Source organism: Myxocyprinus asiaticus, chromosome 31 (genome assembly GCF_019703515.2).
Source record: "Myxocyprinus asiaticus isolate MX2 ecotype Aquarium Trade chromosome 31, UBuf_Myxa_2, whole genome shotgun sequence".
NCBI lineage: Eukaryota > Metazoa > Chordata > Actinopteri > Cypriniformes > Catostomidae > Myxocyprinus > Myxocyprinus asiaticus.
Genome location: NC_059374.1, coordinates 21723651 through 21747051, shown reverse-complemented (window position 1 = coordinate 21747051; position 23401 = coordinate 21723651). Strand labels below are relative to the sequence as shown.

The 23401-nt window shown below is 38.3% G+C and overlaps 3 protein-coding genes across 4 annotated transcripts in view; all 3 read right to left on the bottom strand.

The window, feature by feature from the left end:
• LOC127422033 (transcription elongation factor SPT5) overlaps positions 1-3490 on the bottom strand; it is a 35277-nt gene extending 31787 nt beyond the window's left edge. The window contains exons 1-2 of one of the 2 annotated variants that reach the window (XM_051665359.1): positions 2584-3490; positions 1668-1789 (exon numbers count right to left, since the gene is read on the bottom strand). In XM_051665359.1, the coding sequence (XP_051521319.1) occupies positions 1668-1748 (81 nt within the window). In that variant the 5' untranslated portion in view covers positions 1749-1789; positions 2584-3490. The remainder of the gene's footprint in view (positions 1-1667; positions 1790-2583) is intronic. The other variant, XM_051665360.1, reaches the window with a different exon arrangement.
• A 648-nt stretch (positions 3491-4138) lies between these two features.
• LOC127422650 (uncharacterized) lies at positions 4139-23383 on the bottom strand. Its single transcript, XM_051666406.1, has 9 exons — positions 23185-23383; positions 22747-22989; positions 20664-22203; positions 19343-20516; positions 15301-19148; positions 12142-12428; positions 11964-12011; positions 10592-10717; positions 4139-6009 (listed from the first exon to the last, which is right to left on the bottom strand). The coding sequence occupies exons 2-5, from the start codon at positions 22804-22806 to the stop codon at positions 17285-17287; spliced, it is 4638 nt and encodes a 1545-aa protein (XP_051522366.1). The 5' UTR covers positions 22807-22989; positions 23185-23383; the 3' UTR covers positions 4139-6009; positions 10592-10717; positions 11964-12011; positions 12142-12428; positions 15301-17284.
• The window catches only part of LOC127422131 (pleckstrin homology domain-containing family G member 2-like), a 55293-nt gene continuing 55070 nt past the window's right edge, over positions 23179-23401 (bottom strand). The window contains exon 16 of the mRNA XM_051665482.1: positions 23179-23195. Coding sequence (XP_051521442.1) covers positions 23179-23195 — 17 coding nt within the window. The remainder of the gene's footprint in view (positions 23196-23401) is intronic.

The following is a 23401-nucleotide window of genomic DNA, read 5'->3' as shown; positions in this document are numbered from 1 at the left end:
ATCTGTCATTCAGGCACATGGCTTTTCTATCATTGCTATGCCAATGACACACAACTCTCCCTCTCATTCCAGTCTGACGATCCTAAGGTAGATGCACAGTCTCAGCTTGCCTGGGAGACATTTCAGATTGGACGAAAGAACACCACCTCCATCTCAACCCTGCAAAAACGGAGCTTCTTGTGGTTCCAGCGAGCCCAGCGGTTCATCACAATTTCACCATTCAACTAGACTCATTAACGATCCATCCAGGACAGACAGAAATCTTGGTGTTGTGTTCGACGATCAGTTGAACTTCACGGACCACACTGCAGGAACAGCATGATCTTGCAGATTTTGCTTTCTACAACATTAGAAAGCTCAGGCCCTTTCTATCTGAGCATGCTACACAACTCCTTGACCAGACCCTTGTTTTATTCAGACTGGCCTACTGCAATGCTTTTCTGGCAGGCCTTCCTGCATGTACAATCAAACTTCTGCAATTGATCCAGAATGTGGTGGCACGACTGGTCTTTAACGAGCCCAAGAGAGTGCATTTCACGCCTCTCTTCTTTGAACTACACTGGCTGCCAACAGTTGCTTGCATTAAGTTTAAGGCATTGATGCTCACTTACAGAACAACCCCTGGCTCTGCACCAGCCTATCTACACTTACTTCTTCAGGTCTATGTGCCCTCCAGAAGCTTTCGTTTCACAAGTGCACGGCGCCTCGTGTTGCCATCTCATAGATACACAAAATCCCTTTCCCGGACTTTCACTTCGACTGTGCCCCGCTGGTGGAATGACCTGGGCTGCTTTTCCCAAAAGCATCGTAAGCCTAAGTAGATTGTAGAAACCATTGGTGCCAATGGTCTCTACGATCAACTTAAGCTTGCGATGCTTTTGGGAAATGCAGCCCTGCTGATTTCCACTAGAGCAGCTGTTTCTCTAGCCTCTTTCAAAAATCACCTAAAGACACAGCTCTTTTGCAAGCACTTGATCCTAGCCTACTAATGCTCTCTTGGCTTAATTGAAAAAAAAAAAAAAAAAAAAAAAGTTCTACCTCTGTCTTTCACCTTCCTCAATATGTATAACTTTCAAGGAATTTTGAAACTTGTATTACAGCATGTTGCTGAAGAATTGCTTCTATTGTTCAACTCATTTGTAAGTCGCTTTGGATAAAAGCGGCAGCTAAATGAATAAATGTAAATGTCTCATTAATAATCATAAATTAATCAATAAACAGTGATGGTAACGGTGTCTTGGCTTCCTTACAATGCTCTCTATATAAATATTCACCAAATTAAGCTTTTGTAGCCTATAAAAAGGGTTTCAGATAAACGGTTTTGGCCACAGAGAGAGAGAAAAAAGTGACTATCGGCATTGATTTTTGCTGATAACCGATAGTTTCAAAAAGCAACTACTGGCACAGATTAATCGCAAAACCGATATACTGGTCAGCCTCTAATTTCAATCCAATTAAATACTTCAGAGCCAAGCATAAGCAGAAAAATCTATATTCACAGTTTTAAAAATTCTCTGATATTTCCAGGTTTTGTATGACTGTGGGAACCGTGCATGCAACAAAATTAACTTTGAAGTCACATGTCATGGGCAGATCTTGGGCAGAATGAGCTGCAAATTACATAAAACTGCTAATGAAGGAACTTTAAAAATAATAGTATTGCTCACCTCGTTCTCCTCTGCCTCCTCAGCCTCACTGCTCCTCTCACTCGGATTATCAGAGAAATCACTGTCCTCACTGTCAGACATCTCTCTGTCCTTCTTTCTGCGTTAACCAGACAGGAAGACCCCTAAGTAAACCACAATAAACATGTTAAAACTTGTACTGCCAAACAATATTCTTGTACAATAGTATGTGTTTAATAAACAGATGCAAGTTTCATTTATAAACATCACACTATACATGTTATTAGCCTGAAAAACAGCCATACAGCCATGTATAAGATACAGAGCGAATGCCATATGGCAGTGTTTCTCAATCCTTTCCTGGAGTACCACTAACACTGCACATTTCTCCCTTATCTGACACTCAATTCAGATCATGGAGCACTCTACTAATTAGTAGAATCAGGTGTGTTAGATAAAAAAAGACATCCAAAATGTGTAGTGTTATGGGTACTCCAGGAAAGGATTGAGAAACACTGGCATATGATGAGTTAAAGCCGTTTACTTGAGGCAGTAATATGATTCAAAAGATCCATTAAGTCACATAAAACGCTATCTAGGTAGGCAGCTCACTAGGTTTCGAAACAGACAGCTGCTATACATTTTCGATCTGCTTAAAGCATGTTAACTTGTTTTTATTTTATTTATAACATGAATCAGAGGTTTAAATCAAGGGTTAACATCATAAGTCCATGCAGTTCGGTTTTGTTGTATTTTAAAATGTTTAGTGATGTGCTCCGGCTAATGCTGCTAAATCCACCCGATGAGGAATTAGCACGAGCATGCTAACATACAGTATTTTTTCAAATAAAACCGTACTTTAATTACCATAGTCACTCCTTAATTTAACAGAAAATTCCTTTACAGCTAAACACGTATGAAACATTTGAGTAAAGTGCGCGTAAATGCCCATTCTTACCTTTCGGCAGCAGTCTAGTTGTGCTTCTTTCAGATAGCAATGGCTAATGTTTTTTTTTTTTCTTAAACTTCCGTATGCAACAGGCAAAGAGACAATCAAACAGCGCACTATAGTGCTTGGAGGAACACCGTGCTGCCCACCAGTTTTTGTGCATGTTTTAAAGTGTCCTTAATCCTCTCTTTTTTTCTTTTTCATTTTTTCTTTCTTTTTTATAATTAATTTTGCAAGACTTAAATTCCTATAACATTACAGAGAACAAGTGGGAAATACGGGGGAAAAAAATTGTTTAAACATGTTTTTTTAATGACTCGAACTCATGCGGGTTGCCAGATTATTGACACGCAAATTAGCCAACTCAGCATCCATTTTAAAGGATTTCTGGGCTTTAAACGGTCTCCATCTTCTAAAGGCATCTCCAGTATTTATCCTTGTTTTACTACGCCTCTGGTCATGGTGGTTATTAGATGGGTGGCGAGGCATTTTAGGTCGGGTGGAATCTGTTATCTCTGTTCCAGTTCGTTTGCTGGCTTCAATGGTTGTTTGCCTGCAAACTTGTTTAAATCTGGCAACCCGGCGGTGTCGAAATACTATTTGTGAGTGGGCACTGGGCGGGATCACACAGGCCAAAACATAAACAGAAATTCCGGCCCGGAATGGAAACTTCAAAATAGAATATACTGGCTGTAGCATTGTTATCGGAGAAGCCAGTATTTCAACTTAGCATGTTTCCTAATTCTCTAATGACATATTATGGCCATTTTATGATTTAGTGCAGTAAAAATATTACATAGCACCTTTAAGGAATCTTGCTTTGTGTATGTGGTATTCACCCATCATACAAACACAGTTTAAGACATCATCTAACTCCCTATTACCAGATTCGTCACAATGGAAAAGAACCCTATTGATAGAAATGTTAATAATCTGGTAAAACACACACACACACACACACACACACACACAAATAAATACATAAAGATGCTGATAATTGTAGCCAAAAATGTTTAGTGTAATAACAGAAATAAAAATAGGTGAGAGATAGATTCTTCCTCCTCTTGGCAAAAGGACACACAGCGGGGAAATGTTTTGGATAAATTTACTTAAATATTTATTACAAGGGTAGTAATGATGAATAATTTTTAAATTGACTTCTTTTACGTTATTAGAAAATAGAACTTTGTTGGGCACTGTCCATACCTGTGCTGCCCACCACAGCTTGTAGTCCAAAAACCTGGAAGATAATTTGCCAGGGGTTCCCTCGGGATTTTCCTATGGGTTTTCATAATGGGGTTTTTAACTAATGAGTAAAATAAAGTCTGTGGTACACATTACTTGACGATACGTGGATGTTTTGTTCTACAACATAGATTACACAAAGTCATACCTCAAACGTGAATTTTGAAGCCGCTGTGCAATTGAAAAAAAAAAAAAAAAAGCATGTATTTCAATACAGCTTCAGAATTCATGTTTGATATATGACTGTGTGTAATCTATGTTGTAGAACAAAACATCCACGTATCGTCAAGTAATGTGTACCACAGACTTTATTTTACTCATAAGTTAAAATTAATTTTAGTGGTAATCAACATTATGCCACAAATGCTGTCGATAACTTGTATTGAAACCGGAATATTCCTTTAAGTACATTTTTAAATATTTCTACTTAAGTATAAATATTGCTGTTGACTTTCACTTTTACTTCACTACAGTTTGAAATAAAAATTAATACTTTTAGTCCAATACATTTTGCCAGACCCTTTCGTTATTTTACAACTAAACAACACAAAAATGAACAGAGCTGCAAATGTAAACAGCATGGGTGATATTGATTTGCGAAAAAATAGTTTCAGTGGAAATATTTTTATCCATCTGATTCTTTTGAATCGGCCAAATCATTTCGAAAAGTGGTCTGTTACTTTAAAACTTTTGTTTAAGTGTTTTTCTCAGAGCTACTTTAACTTTTGCTTGAGTCAATTTCCATAAAGGTATCTTTACATTTACTTAAAGGTGCTGTAAGCGATTGCGCCCCTTTTACTGAGCCGCCGGCGACCCCCTTTATACGGCACCCCTATGCACCTCTGATTTAATTAATATCTTTCAGGAGGTAGGACATTTTATTGCGTATCTTTCCTTTTTTATGGAATGGTGTGCAAAAATAATACTTTTCCCTGAAAGATATCACTGAAGTATAGTATATAGTATAAAATAATATAGTGTCCTGAGATATCTCACTGGTCTCTGTAACAGCAGACTGTGTAAAGAGCAAACAAAAATTTGACCGTGGGCAGTGGACACATTCTTTGATCAGCCTTTGATGTGCTTTCTGCCTGTCAATCATTTTGCACAATAACAGAAGTGGATTGACGGTGCTGTTTTGCTTGATTTTGAAGAAGAATATCTCAGCTCTGTAGGTCCATACAATGCAAGTAAATGGTGGCCAGAACTTTGAAGGTCCAAAAAGCACATAAAGGCAGCATAAAAGTAATCCATATGACTCCAGTTGTTAAATCCATGTCTTTAGAAGCGATATGATAGGTGTGGGTGAGAAACAGATCAATATTTAATTCTACTTTACTATAAATTCTCCTCCCTGCCCAGTAGGTGGTGATATGCACAAAGAATGTGAATTGACAAAAACAAAAGAAGAATGTGGAAGTAAATATGAAAGTGGATATTTATAGATATACAGTATGTAGTAGCTTTACAGGATGTCTGGCCTAATCCTTCAGTGAGAAAGCACAAGGTAAGAAGAAACTCCCTGAAATTAAGGTAGAAACCATTCCTAACCTAGAAACTTAGAAATCATTGCTCAATTACATTTATCACTCTTAAAATGAAATTGTTACTGGTTGCTTTAATTTGTCACTTCTTAAACAATGATTTGCAGCACTTTTACATTTAAGGCATAGAGCAGACACTTTTGTCCAGAGAGACTTACAGAAAGTGATTTACTGTAGCTTTAGTCCTGTGTGACATGTGAAAACATTCCTGAATTCTGAATCTGAATCTGAATTCATAAGATTTTCTTCTGTGGAACAAAAAAGGAGTATTTGGTACCATTAACTTTTGTTGTATAGAGACGTAATGACAGCCTCAGTGGTAACTGAGACTCGTATTCTGCTTAACATCTCCTATTGTGTTCCACAGAAATGAGAATAAAAAAAAAAAATCTTCACACAGACTTAATGATCTAATTGCAGCAGTTCTTAATCTGAAAGCTCATTGGAGCGGAACATTATCAGTGAATAAAGACTTACATTTTGGTCTGTTCCTCACACAAAGCTATCGTATGACTTTAGAACACTAAGAATATAGCACACAATTCATTTGGACTACTTTTAAGGTGCCTTTTTGGTGTCTTTTTTGTCATTTTTGGAGCTGTGATCACTGAGAACTGTTAATATGGAAAAGACCTGCATGCAGATTCTGTAAAATAAAAAAACAACATGAGGGTGAGTAAATTATGACAGAATCGTAATTTTTTGGTAAAGTATTCTTTTAAGATACATTAAACCTATTATGGTCAAGATTTTAGTAATTATAGAAAAACATGTAAAAATGGTGCACCTTTTATAAAAAGGCCACCGGGTTAGTGGAATATAAAATAATTCTCTAACCAACAATGTATGTATTAGCACCACAGTTATGACACATGGAGAGCAAATGATCAAATACGAGCAGATGAACAAATAATGTAATAAGTGCTCATGGAGGTAATTTGTAGTAAAAGCAGACTATTGTGACAAATATGCTATGAAAGTATTTTTTATTTAAGAAAATATATATTTGCACATTGAAATACAGACTGGATACCTTAGTGTGCGATCTAGCTTAGCATTTTGTGCATCTCCAACAGCACTTCAAAGCTCCACAGAGGGGAAGATAAATATCTTAATGTTCTCTTATAACGGTCTATACATGTCTCTTCACTTTCCTTTGAGCACAGTTTCTTTCCACATTCATCCTTTGTAAAACATTTTGCAGGGTTTCCAAAAAAGTCTCTGCACTTTCCTCTCTGTAGAGATCACAGTCTGGACATGGTTTCCTTTTGTCCTGTAACTTAACATAGTATTATGTAATCAGATTACTTCACAGTAGATAAAGTGTCATTACAAGTGCATTAGAATGTAATTTAAGGACATTGACCATAGCTAAACTGATTCGGTGTTAGAGATATCTTAAATTATAATTTGTACTAGTAATAAATCAATTGTAGATATCTGTAAGTACAATTTCTACTTGGGAAAAACTCTATTGTAGATATCTGAAAACTGTTTTTAATGCAATGCTATGGAAATTGGTCTGGTCAAATTTGCACTGCAGATATCTTAAATGTGAATTATTACTAGTCAAAAATTTGCACAACAGATATCTGAAATTGGAGTATTGACTAGTCAAAACATAATTATGGATAGTCAAATCTGAATATTAAATGATAGAAGTGCCTGCCATAGTTTTTCTCTCTCTCTCTCTCACTCTCTCTCAGTTTCCCTCCCGCTCGCCCTTTCCCTCTCCCCTCTCCCTCCCCTCCCCTCTCCCTAGGTTCCCAGGAGGCGGGGTGGACCATCGGCTGGCGGAATAGCCAGAAGGGCAGCATCTCCCCTCCAGAGTTGGGGGGGGAGGCTGAGGGGGAGTAGGCCAGTCCGGATGGCGCCCCAGCCTGAATCGGTCGGGGGAGGAGTGTGACGAGGAGGAAGGCGTGGCCGGGCCGTGAGGGTGTACGGCCGGCGCTGAGTCAACTAATCAGCGGGAGAGAGAGATAAAGTGGAGCCGGAGACGTTAGATCGAGAGAGAGAGAGAGAGAGACACACACACACGGCCACTATGTGTGTGTGTGTGTGAGTGTGCGTGCATGTGTGAATGTGTGCGTGCGCACGTGTCTATGTGTTTTATGTTGTTTTAAGTTGAGTTAAGTTGACTGTTCTGCCCGTTCCTGACTCCTCCTTGCCCATCCTTCATTTGTTATCAAATACATAAAATATTCAATAAAATAGGATTTGTTGTTTAAGCTGTATTATGTGTATTGCACAGGAAAGAGAGTCGCTCATTCATCTTCCTCCATTCATATGCAGTATTTAAGGTGCTATTTTGTGTGTTTGCATAGTTATAATTAATAATCGCATAATTTTGTGTAGTTAATCGTGATTAATTACAGATTTTGAAAGTGCTGAAATTTGACAGTATTTATATATACTTCTCTTGTCAAAATTCATGTATTTCCATCTTAGGAAAGAAAACAAAACAATATGTAATATAAGGCTTTATTAATATTTTCCAAACAAAGACTTCCAAAGTATAAAGATAGAAATGCACTAAAATATCACCAATTCGAGTAACATTAAATGTTTCCCAAAGTCTAAATGGGAGTTTGACTAATTAAAATAATTAGTCCCCATAGTTTGAGTATTCACTGCAATGGGGATTAAATCTCTTAAATTCTCATCCTCCACAATATAAATCTGCCAGTAGACTGTGGCTATCCGCTTTCCAACAGCAATTGTAAGAAGCCGCGTTCATTATTTGCATCAGGGCGTCAGCGTCAGCGCCAGTGCCGCTTTGAACTCCACATGAAAAACGCTTGCAGACAAAAACGTCTCATTCTGTGTTTTGGTAATAGATTGGCGTGCTTCTGTTCTGTGCTTCTGTAAAATGTGCCTTTCTTAGGCTGAAAAATACTTGATTTCTAAGTCCCATCTGGGCTTGTTTTGTACATCAAATAGCGTTAAGAGCTCCTTTCTCCATCATTTTATCACTGGCATGGAATGTGTGTGTGTACGTACATGTTTATACTACATTGTGGGGACCAAATGTCCCCATAAGGATAGTAAAACCTGAGATCACCTACTTTGTGGGGCCCAGCCAGCGGTCCCCACGAGGGAAATGGCTTATTAAACATATTAAACAATGTTTTTTTTTTAAATTTAAAAATGCAGAAAGGTTCCTGTGAGGGTTAGGTTTAGGGGTAGAGTTAGGTTTAGGGGATAGACATTTTCGTTAGATCTGTATAAAATCCATAAAATGCATGGAAGACTATGAAGAGTCCCCACAATGATACAAAAACAAGTTTGTGTGTGTGTGTGTGTGTGTGTGTGTGTGTGTGTGTGCATCAGTGTAATGACTCCGGTCAGACACATTACAAAGATTCCACCCTTCCAACCAGTGTTTATGCTGGTTTATATGGTAAATGTGTTAATCGCAATTAAGAAAAATGATTTTATTATTTAAATGAAATGCATGTGTTAACGCATTAATTCTGACAGCTCCAATCTAATTATGATTAAGATTGTTGTTGTATCTATGTTTAAATGTTATTTATTCTTATTCTATAGTTTAATAATGACTGTACCCTTATTAGTTGTCTGTTAGTAAAACAAGTTCTATATATGCCTTTTTGTTTAAGTGAGAGGCTGTTTCCATTTGCTTAGTGGTCAGAATTTCGTTTCATTACAGGCAAAAAAAATGTGCACTACTTTTTTAAGTCCCTGTTGCCTAAGAATGTTAATTTCTATCATTATTATTGTTTGTTTGTTTTTTGAGAATTTTTTTGCAGTCTAATTAAAATGTACCTCTTTAATAAAAAAAATAATAAAAACATTGGGCACTACTGGGTGTCCCATATCTTCTGCCTTGTAAGCTTAATGTAATTAATAATTTTCTTTATTCATCACACATTATACATTTGCACATATACAGTGAAATTCTTCTTTTTCACTTATCCCAGCTAGGCTGGGGTCAGAGTGCAGGGTCAGCCATGATACAGCACCCCTGGAGCAGATAGGGTCAAGGGCCCAACAGTGGCATCTTGGCAGTGCTGGGGCTTGAACCCCCAACTTTCTGATCAGTAACCCAGAGCCTTAACCACTGAGCTACCACTGCCCCATGTGCTTTTGTGATGGTACTATTCTTATAAGCGAATTCATTCTGGTTAGGGTTATGGGCTACCAAAGTAATTCCTGAGAGAGAATGAATAGAAGATGAAATAATAGTGACTATAAAGGAGGGACGGTTTGTGGATGTCTTACTATGTGAACTGACAAATTTGTCTTAAAATTAGTTTTGTTGGTGTAACCTGTATTCAGTTTGATTCATTGATTTTAAATAATATTTTTGACTTGAATAAAACAGTTAATTTAGATATTACCACATGAAGCATATTTTAGGTTAAAAAACAATTTTTCAGTGCAGATACCAAGTGGCTCATGAATTGAATTGAATAATTGAATTTAACTTTGCACATTCAAGGTTGGAAAGCGTCCATACACATTTATTGTTCCGTTATTGTTACCACAAACATTATTGTTCTTTTAACCATGTGATTCCACTTCCTCCTATTTTACTAAACTGCCAGTCCCCAAATATTGTCACTTTTAAATGTGTTTTTGTTCATGTCTTTTATTTGGAAAATTTAGTTCCTTGTTCCTGTTTCCTCTTTCTTGTCATGTGATTTCCTGTTCCCGCCATGTTTCATGTGTTTTGTTCTTATTGGTTCCTTGTCATGTGACTGGCATGTGACCCTCTTGTTCCGCCATGTTTATTAGTCCTGTCTCTTCATTGGTTTATGTTTGTGAGTCTTGTTATCAGTTCTGTTTTATCATTGGTTCTTGTTTCATTGCCTTGTTATCATGTTCATTAGTTTAGTCTCGTCATTGGTTGTCTCTGTCATGTGGTTACCCATGTTCATGTATTTAAGCCCTCGTGTTTGCCATTGCCTTTTGTCAAGTATTGTTTTGGTGTAATGTAGTTGAGTTGAGTCAAGATTTTTTTAAATGTATTTTAATTTTTTATTTATTTATTTATTTTTTTTAAATGTTTGTTTCATTTTGGATTTCAAGTTGTTAACAAATTCTGCACTTGGGTTCACACTTCATCATCATCGTCTGTTCCTTTCCTGCCTTGCCCGAACATTGCAAGTATACTATTAAATCCCAAAATGTATAGGCAACTTGTCTAGTAATGGATTCTGAGACTGCTTGCAGACGATGAACATCAATGCAGATGATTAACTCACCTTATTGATCAGATTGTTGAGCATTTTAAATAATTGCTTAGACTGCCTGTTCACACTCTTGATTTCAAGGACCAAAACATTCACTTCCAATGCAAAGCATGTAAGTGTGGACCTGGAGCAGTTCTGCTAAAGGAGATACCACAATGATTAACAGCCTGTATATATACATAAAAAATATCAACAAATCACACATTTGGTCCTGACTCAATTTGCTTAACTTGAGGGATGAATCCGGGAATGTATTCAGTTTAGAATCCTGTGTAAAATTCTGATCATCGAAGGAATTAACAAAGGACAAAAGCTTTAGAGTCTAAGATGTCCCAGCTGTTGTAACAGAATAGTTTTCACAAAAATCTATGAGCCAGGCACTTCATCACTTTTCACAGTATCTCATAATAGGGTTTAAATGTATTAAAGGTGCACTCACTAATTTTTTCCTCAAAGTTTTACTTCTAAAAACATGAATTGTAATTTTGCAGTATATGTAAGAAATAATGACCACTCACATTAAAATTAAGACTCCAGTCATTTCAGTAACCTTATAAAAGCTGTTTTATTCTACATGGAGAAGGTCCGCGCATGAGGGCTGCCATGTTAGAATCACATGACCAGCTGAATACTACTTGCTTAATCTCAGTAACCATCCTGTTGACACTTTCATTGATTAAAATAATCATAGCTGACTGTGAATGCATTTCTACAATAGCATCTGAAACTAAAATCAATTGATTTAAAATTATGCTGCATCCAAGCCTCTGGTATCAGTGTACGTCCAAGATGACACAAAGACAAAAGATACTGAGTGCACCTTTAATATTAATGTAATATTAAAGCATCACTATATTACGTTTTTTGCTAATAAAAAAAGTTTACACAAAGAAATGAATAGTATTAATGAAAAATGTATTTAAGATGATGAACACTAACATGAGATAAAGACTCCAGTCATATTAGTCCTCTAGAAAAGCTGTTTTATTACACATAGAGCTAGGTGCACCCTCATGGGCGCCACCATGTTGAGATCACATGACCAGCAGATAACTACTCACTTTATCTTGGTAACCCCCTGCTATCAGACACTTTCGTTTGAAGGAAAAAATAATCATAAACCTAGAAATATGCCTGTGAATAGGGTATTTCTACAATGGCATTAGTAACTGGTCCAAGACCAGTGAATCTAAAACAAAATAATTACAGAGTGCACCTTTAATGTAATTTAACATAAACACACTTGGCCACAGTTATAAAACAATTAAACTATTCATTATCAGTAATTATCCAAAGAATAATAAGCCACACTGTCACAGGTCAAAGCTTCAATTGCCCCTTCAAGCAAATGCGCAACAACCTGAAAACATGTACAATCACATACCTCATAATCTGCTAGAGTTGGTGTGTACAGCATGTAATCATTTGTTTCCTGTCATGAAAGAAAGAACAGTTTAGACAGAATGATTTGGACATGTTAGTCTGTCAAACAAATTAATTGACATTTTAGAAACAATTTATAAGGTAAAAAAAACCCCCAAAAAACCGTAACAACTTAGTACCATTTTGCGCAGCTCCATTGCAATCTTCTTCACAATGTCCACACTCTCTAAGCTGCATCCTTTGATCTGTCTCGTCAACATGATCACCACATACAGAAGTAGTGAAGTGAAATGCATGGAATAGTTGAGTAAATATGCTCTTGTATCAAACATGTTCCAACCAAGAGATCTCTCATCAGGTCTGTTAGGAAGAGACGGGGAAATTTTGAGCTGCTACATTTCCCCCCTCCTAGAGGTTATTCGTAGGTGCACAGTGGAGCACATGGTTGAAGTCATCCACATTTTGACTAATATAAAGAAAAATAAAAGCGGAAAAAATACATATAGCTGACAAATAGAAGGAGCAATGTTATGGCTGGAATACACACATTTAGGAGTTTTCTTGACATGTCCAGGTTTTATTGCCACTTACTCTTTATCCTTATTTACTTATGCATATTTTTTGTCAGTTTTTTCAATGGTGAGCTTGTAGGATATTATGTTTCACAACTGGTACTGCTGTTTGCTGTGTCCCATACAGAAATGTGATATGGCAACATATGTAAAACACATACACCAAAACATTATGACCACCTGCCTAATATGATGTTGGTCCTCTGCATGCCGCCAAAACTGCGCCGACCTGCCAAGGCATGGACTCTACAAAACCCCTGAAGGTATCCTGTGGTATATGGAACCAAGACATTAACAGCAGATCCTTCAAGTCCTGTAAGTTGCAAGGTGGAGCCACCATGGATCGGACTTGTTGGTCCAGCACATCCCACAGATACTTAATCGGATTGAGGTCTGGGGAATTTGGAGGCCAGGGCAACACCTTGAACCCTTCATCATGTTCTTCAAACCATTCCTGAACAATGTGTGTGGTGTGGCAGGGTGCATTATCCTGCTGAAAGAGGCTACTGCCATTAGGGAATATCATTACCATGAAGGGGTGTACCTGGTCTGCAACGATGTTTATGTAAGTGACACGTATCAAACTGATGTCCACATGAATGGCCGGACCCAGGGTTTCCCAACAGAACATTGCCTAGAGCATCAAACTCCCTCCACCTGCTTGCCGTCTTCCTACAAAGCATCCTGATGCCATCACTTACCCAGGTAAACACGGCCGTCCACGTGATGTAAAAGAAAATGGGACTCATCGGACCAGGTGACCTTCTTCCACTAATCCAAGGTCCAGTTCCGAAACTTGCGTGCCCATTATGGGCACTTTAGATGGGGGACAGGGGTCATCACTCTGACTTGTCTGCAGCTACGCAGCCATATACACAGCAGGGTGTGATGCACTGTGTGTTGCGACACATTTTTCCCATAACCATCATTAAACTTTTCAGTGACATGTGCCACCTTCTCTCGGTTTGGACCACATGGGATAGCCTGTCGCCGGTTTCTGGTTTGTCCCTCCTTGGACCACTGTCGGTAAGTACTCACCGCTTCTGACCAGGAGTACCAAACAAACCTTGCTTTTTCAGAGATGCTCTGATCCAATTGTCTGACCATAACAATTTGGCCCTTTTCAAAGTCACTCAGGTCTTTACTCCTGCCCATTTTTCCTGCATTCAACATGTTGACTACAAGAACTGATTGTTCGCTTACCATCTAATCTACCCAAACCTTGACATGTGGCCTTGTTAGGTGATGATCAACGTTATTCTCTTCACCTGTGATTGGCCATAATGTTTTAGCTCATTGGTGTATACTGTATAACATGCATAGTTTTCACTGATAAAAAAAGTCACATACTTTTACATATATGCAACCTATATTCCAAAATACTACAAAATGGCCATTTTCATATAACTATATATCTAACAGCTTACCGGCACCTAAGATTAAAACGTAATGCATCTTTTCTACTTTAAAGTTCTTTCATTTAAACTCTGCAGGTCCAAAAGGGGGCGCTATTTCGTGAAAAAAGTTTATGCTTAAAATGTTCAAGTCTCCAAATACACAAGTTAGGCATATGAGGTATCGTTTGAAAGCTTAGAATCTGAACTTTGATAACCCTAACTTCTGCATTTATGTTACCTAAAATAACAAAATAAGGCCTGAAAGTATTTGCGTCGCAAATCAGCGCCACCTAGAGGTCATGTGATAGAAATATTAACATGAATATAAAAGTCTTTCAAATAACAAATAAATAGACAAATCATATATCAAATTCTCAGGAATGTGACTGTACAGTTTGTTGCCCTAATAACACAGTTCAGAAGATTTTCAGGAGAATCACAAAGTGAAATATGATTTCTGTAAGACATCAAATACATCTCTTTTATATGCTGATAATTGCTGCTGTAAGCCCCAAATAGTTAAAAACTTGATATCTGCTTTAACCTTGAGCTTGCCTGTGCGAATAATCCAATGTTATATCTTAGATGTCAAAAACTAAATATGCCATATAGCAGGAAAATCATGCTTAACAAATTATTGCAAATATATGTTATCGACTATTGTTAACATTTACGACACCACACCTTTCTAATGCTTTATAATGACAATTAAGATCGAGTTTCTAGCCCATGCGTTAGAGCGCCACCTACATTTCAGATCGGCATTTTGAGATGGAAGGTGAGAGAGGGAAAAATGTCCTAGTAATTGCTGCCATCTAGTGGAATAAAGTAAGACTATTTGGAGGGAGGTGGAGTGAACATAATCAGAATTAGGCTACGCCTTACAACGTTAGGAAAAAAAAAAAAAAAGATTAAAAAAGATTCTATTCATCATAAGATTGTAAACATATACAGTATTATTTATGAATAATTGGAGTCTTGTTTTATTTGCGGAGTTTCTGAAAAAATTAGACACATTTTTGGCAATTAGTCCACAGTATGTGTAAATAATGAGCTTTTAAATCTGAGCGTAAAAATTGCAGGCGGCAACCCAAAAATGCCCAAGAGTTGAAGAGGTTCAAGTTAACTACATAAGCATAATGCTTCCGTGTAGTCTATATCGGAACCTGGTCTAAGCAACTATTTGCCTAGATTTGGGGGTGGGTGGTGTTAGGGTTCCCCCTTCTCAAAAATTCCAATTTAATCCCTGGTCATATGTCAGATTTCTGTATTTGACAAACGTTTGACATTGACATTGACATGACAATCATTTTTGTTTTTACACATCGTCAGCATTTTGTACCTGGTCATATTGCAAGCAACGACCTACCTGGAAAAAACCATTCTGGAGGGAGTGACTTAAACATATCCACCGACTGAGCTCCAGATTCACGTCTGATCATTATGCAGAATAATAATGTCAAAGGATAGAAGTCAACGTCTTTTTATCAGCCCCTCTATAGCTGTCAATAAAAATAATAATAAAATAAATACACTTATGCAAAACCAAAACAATAATAAATGCTGAGATTCCAATGTTCAGTTGAAATGACGGTAAATAAACTACTGTATCCGAATCATGTCCTTCATGTGCCCGACAGTGTTCTCTCGACAGAGTTGCGATGTGCAGCCCAGTCTAGTATCTTTATATACCACCTCGTGATTGGGCTGGACTGCCTACATAAGTCATACAAACATCTGCACGGGACCCGTGCAAACTAAAAGCACAACATTGTCGTCATGTTGACTTGTGTAAAGGTTAAATACTTTTGTAATTTTTAATGTAGTTGACTCCATCCACACGTTTCTCGGATCTCCATTTGTATGGGTCACACTGATATTCAGGAATAAAATATTAGAGGCATAAAAAGTAGTCTGCTCCCTACAGAGTATAATTTAATATTGCAAATCTCGCCGCCTTTGCCGAATATTAGTTGACATAAGCGTTTGTGGAACGACATTGGCTGATTTTTCTTTGATCTTTTCATCTAGGAAAAGTTAAAAGAAACGGCCTTGTGGAAGGGCCCTTTATTAAGGAATCCTTTTTTTTTTTTTTTTTTTTTGTTTGTTGTTGCTCACTTTAGTTTGGAACAGTAGCGTCCCTTTCCCACAAAAATGCTGTTTGGTATTCACCCAATAATTGTAACTACAGTAGCCAATTTTGTCAAACTATGGTAACCATGTCATATTATTGGAGGGCAGCATTTCTTGACATGTTCACCTTTAGAGGAATCAGACTGGCACAGTTGTGGTTACACAGGTTTTATTTAAGTACAAATTGTGAAAATCTTGCAATTTATTTATTTTGAGAGAGAGAGAAAAAAAGTACAGATAAAAGATTTGATTTCTTTGCACCATTTCTGTAAAGCATTATGTGGTGCATAAAGGCTTTAGGTAAGTAAATCTGAGACACAAGTTTCATTGGTTTCATTTCATTGCCCTTAGATTCTTGAGCAAATTGACATTTAACAAACTTCTTTAAAAATCAACAACTTATTACACTAAAAATAAACTAAATTAAAACTGAATTAAGTCCATTTGCCAGTCAGCACAATTTTAAGGGCACGATGGAATGCTTTTTCAGTGTGTTACAGCAAACATTTTGACAAAAATATAAGATGGGTTGATGTTCTGGCTAACATCAATCAAAGCAACGATTCATGTTCCATATTTTTGTGTAGGATATTACAATTAAATTTGCCAAAGAAAAGAATATAAAGGAAATGAAAATTTTATTTAACATGCATGGAATTGTTTTGTCTGAAACACATTATTTTCCAGACACGTCTGGACCACATAAGAGAAAAATGTGCAAAACAAAGTAACAAGAGTTAAGTGCCAGAAAACAACTACAGTACTTCATAAATACGAGTTCTGTATATATCACAGCCAGCTGAAAGCCTGTAATGACAGAGGCTTTGGTTCAATTACAGATTGATTTGTATTAATATTAATATGAATTAATATTCATTTGAATATTGCAGTCTTTAAAAAGAGCAATAAAATAACACTGCCAAATATAGCAAAGAAATCAAAGTAGATTCATTGATGTTTTACTGGTATCCTGGATAGAAACTAGGGTGGAACCTTGATAATCACCTTTTGTAACTAAATGGTTTATAAAATTATTACTGACCATAGCATCAATTGTCTGACACCCGTATTTTATCATCCATGAATCTTTCTGAGTGAAGAGAATCTAGATCTCTTAACTGACCTCTCTGCTATAAGCTAAAGTGCCAGATAAAGTGTCATTTAAGCATGAGGCACCATACTATACCTCAGTAGCACACCACTCAAAGCCTTTTGCAGTTTTACAGTGAGAAGTTGCAACTGTTGATACTGACCCTTCTCCTGTTCTGGTTATCTGTCACAGGTGCCAGTGTCTGAGTAAGGCTGACTTGTGCATTACTAAAGGATGTTATCCTCCCACTGCCAGCAATCTGCAAGTTGACAGTGGTGGCATAGCTGGTTTTTAATGTTGCTTTGGGCCCTTGATTAGGCACATTGTCTGCTCTATTGTCCTCCTTTGGGCACTGAATGGGAGTCTCTGTCTCATAGCCAGAGTCAGCTTGAGCAACATAGGGGCAAATCAGGGTGCTCCGGCATGTAGTTTCTGCTAACTGCATTTCATCTTGCTCTGCCTTTGTGCAGGAAAAAGTATCAGTTTGAGTATTGGGCTCTGTGTTGTATTTAGTCAACAGATCATGTACATCTGGCCAGGCAATGGTTGTGAAATGTTTTCCACTATGACTGGTCCTTCCAGGTGCTAGTTTGACAGGTGATAGAGGGCCAGGACTGATGGAAGATGGACTACCACACGAACCCCCATGAGGACTTGTTAACCCTGATTCTGAACCCAATGACCATCGTCTATTTTCTGCCCAAGACCTTCGCTCATATCTAGCTGGGCTGGGTGGTCTATCTCCTAGAGTAACAAAGGGCAAGCTGCTTCCCCTTTGCCTCCTTTGACTCTGAGAAATGGTTGTTGAACATGACAACATTCCTGTTGGAATAGGAGAGATGATTCTGGTGCCCCTTGGTGTAAAGCTTGCCTCTGCTTTTGTTGGAGAAGACACATTTGTTAATGAGGGATTCCTTGGCTGTGGATTAGCAAAGCCCCATAAACTTGAAGGAATGCTGATAGGGGGAGGAGAGGTGATTCTGGGGCTTCCACAGGGTGATAATGAACAGGCTGATGTTGATCTTGAGAGTTCCAAAGATAGAGGGGTAAAAGAGCCTGCTCCACCTTGTCTGGGGGTCCGAGGATTAGGTGGCTTCATTATCAAGTTATTGGTATGGTTCTGGGCAGGTGAAGGGGAGCAGATTTGAGTGACTGGAGATGGACAAATAGAGGGGGAGGGCGACTGCACACGAGAGCTGGGCTCAGAGGACGGAAAAGGCCAAGCCACCCTGTTATGCAAGGTTGTTCGTTGGGTTTCATATAAATGAGGGGATCCACTCACATTTGAGTGTGGTGTTTTTTGGTAGTTAGTCGCCCAACCATTATTGCTCAAATAGTTGTTATTGTTGTTATTGCCATTTAAAATGGTGTAAGGATGCTGCTCCAGTGCAACTGAACTTGGGTTTTTAGAGGTTGAATGAAGGCTAACAGGAGGTGCAGGGGATATTGATCGTTGACTACGATAAGGAGGAGGGGACTGGATTGTTGCGGGACTGGATCGAAGGTTGCTTGATCTGAAGGGGGAAGGAGAGAACCTTGTGGGTTGGCTCCCTATTCCTGTATTGGATGTACTCCCAAAACTTGGCTCCACACTTGAGTCTAGATCAATGGATTTAGGAGATGGTGACCTTATTGTTATAGAGGATCTGGGGGGAGGAGGGGAGCTAACAGGTGGTGACGCAGAGTGGAGGCGTGCACTCCTTTTGGCCATACTTTGTGAAATTGTCTGACTGATACAAGAGGCAGCAAGAGACTTTGAAAGAGCTGAGGCAGTTGAGAAAGGTCTGGGGATCGGGGCACCTCTAATTGGAGAGGGTGAACGAATTCGCAGATTGGGGCTAAAGGTAGAGGGTGGTTTTGCATCTAGTGGACGTCCACAACCAGTGGGAGGCTTATCATTAAGAGACTGGGAGAAATATTGTCTGTGAGGAGAAAGATCAGAAACGGAAGTATCTAGAATCTGTACCTCAATCTGCAGTGAAGTATGTGGCGGTCTGTAAGGTAAGATAAAGATAAGACGTGAAAATCTGATATAAGTAATGTAGCTTTATCAATAGCTTTGATCTATAGACAGAGGAAAACATCAAATTAAGACAGATCAAATTAAATCATTACACATATAGCCATACAAACTCTGAACATGCAAACTAGAGCTACAGATTAATTTTTGACATGCTCAGCAGAATACCTTTGGGGGGTCGAGGCCAGAGATGATGAATTCCAATTAGGAACTGGACTCCTCTTTCCTGTGGTGGTTAGAATATTGGAAGGTCTTTGGCTAGTAAACCTTGGAAGATCATCCAAAAGAGGTGCACCTAGAGGGGATGTAGAGGATGGGCTTGAAAGTTTTGAATCATTGCTGATGTCTTCTTTGGTTTTGACAACCAGGGGACTACAATTGCCACACGAATCAAGCAAAGGTGCCAGTTGTGTGGGGTTAGTTGTATCCTCTTGCAATAGATCCGTCAACAGAGGACATGACTGCTCTGATCTTTTAGAGATGGTCACTGTGGTTATTTCACTTCTCATTGGGGTTTGAACACAGTTATCTGAGGTGGGTGCTGACTGTAGTGGAGAGCATGCTTCAACATCAATAGCAGAAGACACTATAGATGTTAATTCCTCACTACCAGTGGTTTCATCATCAGTCCATGCCTGCTGGGATGTCAAATGTCCTGCATGTTCAGTTTTATCTGGTTTATCATTTGTGGCTGATTTAAGCATCAATGTCACACTCTCACAGGGCTTTACAATTAAGTTATCTTTCTCCTCCACATTGTGAGCCTCTTCTTCTGAATGTGTAATGACTACTGGGTCAGTAAGAAGTTCACTAGCTGAACCAGAAGGGCTCACAAAAGTAGGGTTCTCTTCTTGCAATATCTCTCTTTGATGTTCTTCTCCAATCCCATTTATTGAAATGGATTTGTCTATGGCAATACAATGGTTCTCTTGTATTACATTGTCAGAATGCTGATCCAAAGGGAATCTGCAGAGATTGGAAGACATTTCTGGCTCTGCTTGGGCCTGCATTCCAGAACATATTGTAAGTAACAAGGATTGATCTTCTTGAGAAACTGCTTCATGAGGAAAAGACTGACATTTTTCTAAGGTGCTCTCTTTATTGTTTGATGTCACAAAGACCTGTGATTCCATAACAGTTTTTCTTTTGGATAATGTTTGAACTGATGTAGCAGAGGATTCAGCAGAAGAAAAAGACCAATTAGATCCAATTGGCGATATATTTTCTGGGGGCCCTATGAGATTGCAGTCGTTTTCTTGGTGATAGGTTGTGGAAAACTGCTCCCTTACAAGGATGTGACCAAAAGGCTCAGAAGGTGTAGGAACTGATGATTCTATAAGATCTGTGAAACAATGTGTTGAAGACAATACACTCTTAAGAAAGAAATACAAATACTTAAAGCATTTTCAAGCAACATTTTACTCAGCATATATTTAAAATAATCTTCTACTGCAAGAGATCAAAATTTGTCTGTGGATTAGGTACTCACCTGTGGGTTGACTTAGTGTTCTCATATCCCCCTGGTGCAGCTGTAGCTGGGACTTGGGTGGAACGCTTACTTTTGCCTCCACTGCCCATGCTCCCTTACTCACTCGTGTTCTCTTCTGATGTAGTGGTACTTTCATGCTGCTTGCCTTGGCAGTGTACATGCGTGCAAGCATTTGCACTTTATTTAGAATCTTTTCTGAATTCTCTACCAAACACTGGCTGACTGGTCCACCTTCATAAAATCCTAAATCTGGTACCTCTGCCATTCCTTCATAAAGAGTGTGGCTACACGTAACCACCTTGCCATGTCGAGACCATCGGCCAACCTTAATCTGACTGGGAAAGCTATCCAGGCCTCCATTTGGAGACATCCTAGCTTTGGTTCTACTTAGATGTTGAAGAGACATGTCAGCTTTCTCTGTTGTCTGCAGATTTGATGGATTTGAAATGTCTTTGCCGCACTGTGAAAGATCAGATTGTTTATCTTGTACTTGAGTCATCATGCGATTTATGGATGTCTCTTTTTTTTCAGAAGCATCTGTAGGCTCACCAGAGCTGTTCTCCCTCAAGAGAGGGACTTTTAGATTAGTCTGAGTCTCTTGAACCATCCCCTCTTTCTCTTTCCAGAGCTTCATACAAGGATTAAACTCACAAAACTGTCCATCTTTTACAACTGCTGACTTACTTTCTAATATTTCTTCTTGTTCTTGGCTAAAATCTGAATGTGAAAGGGGAGAGGCTGTATCTGCAGATTCCTCATGGGTGAAAATCTGTTCGGCCTGGTCCGACATAGGGAGTGATAAAGATGATGAATAATTTTCAACACAGTCAGAGCGACTCTCAGAGTCAACCAGGCTCTTCTGGTGAACACAAACATTATATCGAGACACAGAATCCTTTACCAAACCTGCAGGAATATTAGAGAAGCTGTTTCTTCGTGCTGTCTGACCTTCCTCAACACCTGCTTCTGCTGCCTCATAATAGCTGCGTATCTTCTCAATAATCTGCCTGTCACTTTTGGTCAGCTTCTGCTCCACTTCTACTTTGGGGACAAGAGAGCTGTCAGTTGCTTCCGATGTAGTAGAGATTTGAGCAGGAGCTGACTTGGCCACACGTGACGTGTCATCAGAGGATTTATCCAAATTATCTTCTAGATGAGACTCTTCCCTTTCAGTAAATGTATCCTCTGTATCTTTGCCCTCTTTTTCACTTATGGCATTGACCAATTTTGTTTCAGTTGAATCAACTTGACTGAGCTCTGTGTATGTCAATTCTCCTAATTGATTCACCTCATTAGAGGTGTGCAGAGGTGATGATGGTCTCTCAAGGTCCTCTGGTGGAGAATCACTTGACTCACAGGATGGATGGCTGTCCTTGTCTTTGTCTAACACATAATCTACCATACTTTTTTGTGCCTTTGATTGTTTGGTATATATTGTCTGCTTCTCATTTTCATCCACCTCAGATACTAGTGACGTGGATTCATCCAGCTGCTGTTCCTCCAGTGACTGGACATCCACGAACTCTGGAATCGACTGGCACTATGGAAGAAAGAAAATTCAGTAGGATGCCACTTTCAAAATCCAAAATAAAATTCTGTTCCACCTGACTGAAATATGAAGTTCATATTTAAGAATTCATTAATCTTATAATATAGATATATTTAAGAAGTTTATATTAAATCTGAAGTGTGTAATTTCTGCAACACTAGTGCCACTATACAGAATTGCAAATATAAATATTATTTGAAAGCTGTTTGAAAACACTCTCCCCATCTGCCATTAATAAAAAAATAAATAAAAAAAAAGATAATCTCACCCCATACACATGCAATTGGTTGGGTCAGTGTTGATGTGTTGGGTTTGATAGGGTAATCAAACAGAAACATTTTTATAGTGTCAAATTTGTAAAGAAATCAACCAACGAATGGCTAACTTACAGTGCATATTTTAAGATGGGATAAGAGAAAGTATTTTAACATTGAAAAAGTTACTTGCTTCAGCTTTAACACATTAATAACATTACTGCTACAAAATCACTGATGGATTGTGCAGGGTTACTGTTTGTTTTTGTGCAATATGTACCACTTCAGACGTTAACTCCGCCATGCCTTCTCGAACACGGCTCTGGTTAATAAACTGCATGATTTCCTCAGTAATGGATATTGTTGGTGGTGGAGGGAGTGGGGAAATATCCTCCTCATCATGACATAAAGCCAGATCATCACGACCAGATTCAACTTCAATGACAGAGGAAGCAAGAGTACTGGTACTGCCTGAGGAGCCAATGCTGTCAGCCTGAGGGCATAACTCTCCTTCACTGCCAGCCTGAGAAGCCATGAGCAGACAGAAACACAGATATGTAGAAATACAGAAAACGTACCTTTGAACGTTTGAATAGCTTTTTATAATGGCTGTGAAACCGAAGGTGTTAACTAACACTGTTTGCTACAAGTTTGCAATAAAAATTAAAATTGTATGTGTATATAATATTAAATGGAAGAAAATAAATGTATCTCACACCTTTAACGAAACTTGATTCCATGTGGTGGAGCCATGGCAGATCAGAAATAGAAAGAAATACAAAATGTTTTTTTATTCTTTTCAGTGCCATTCACTGAAGCCTTTGTCCATGATATAAAAAACATTACAGCAGCAAAGTAAAACAATATCTTCATTCAAATTTATTTTAGTTTCACATTTATCCTCAAAGCAGTATCATCATTGACCAATGAAAAAT

Excerpts from the sequence above, each read along its gene's own strand:
- LOC127422650 (XM_051666406.1), bottom strand. The coding sequence starts at position 22,806 with ATGCAGTTTATTAACCAGAGCCGTGTTCGAGAAGGCATGGCGGAGTTA. Across the intron at positions 20,517-20,663 it reads AACACTAAGTCAACCCACAG|ATCTTATAGAATCATCAGTT; the intron begins GTGAGTACCTAA and ends ATTGTTTCACAG. Across the intron at positions 19,149-19,342 it reads CTGGCCTCGACCCCCCAAAG|ACCGCCACATACTTCACTGC; the intron begins GTATTCTGCTGA and ends CTTACCTTACAG.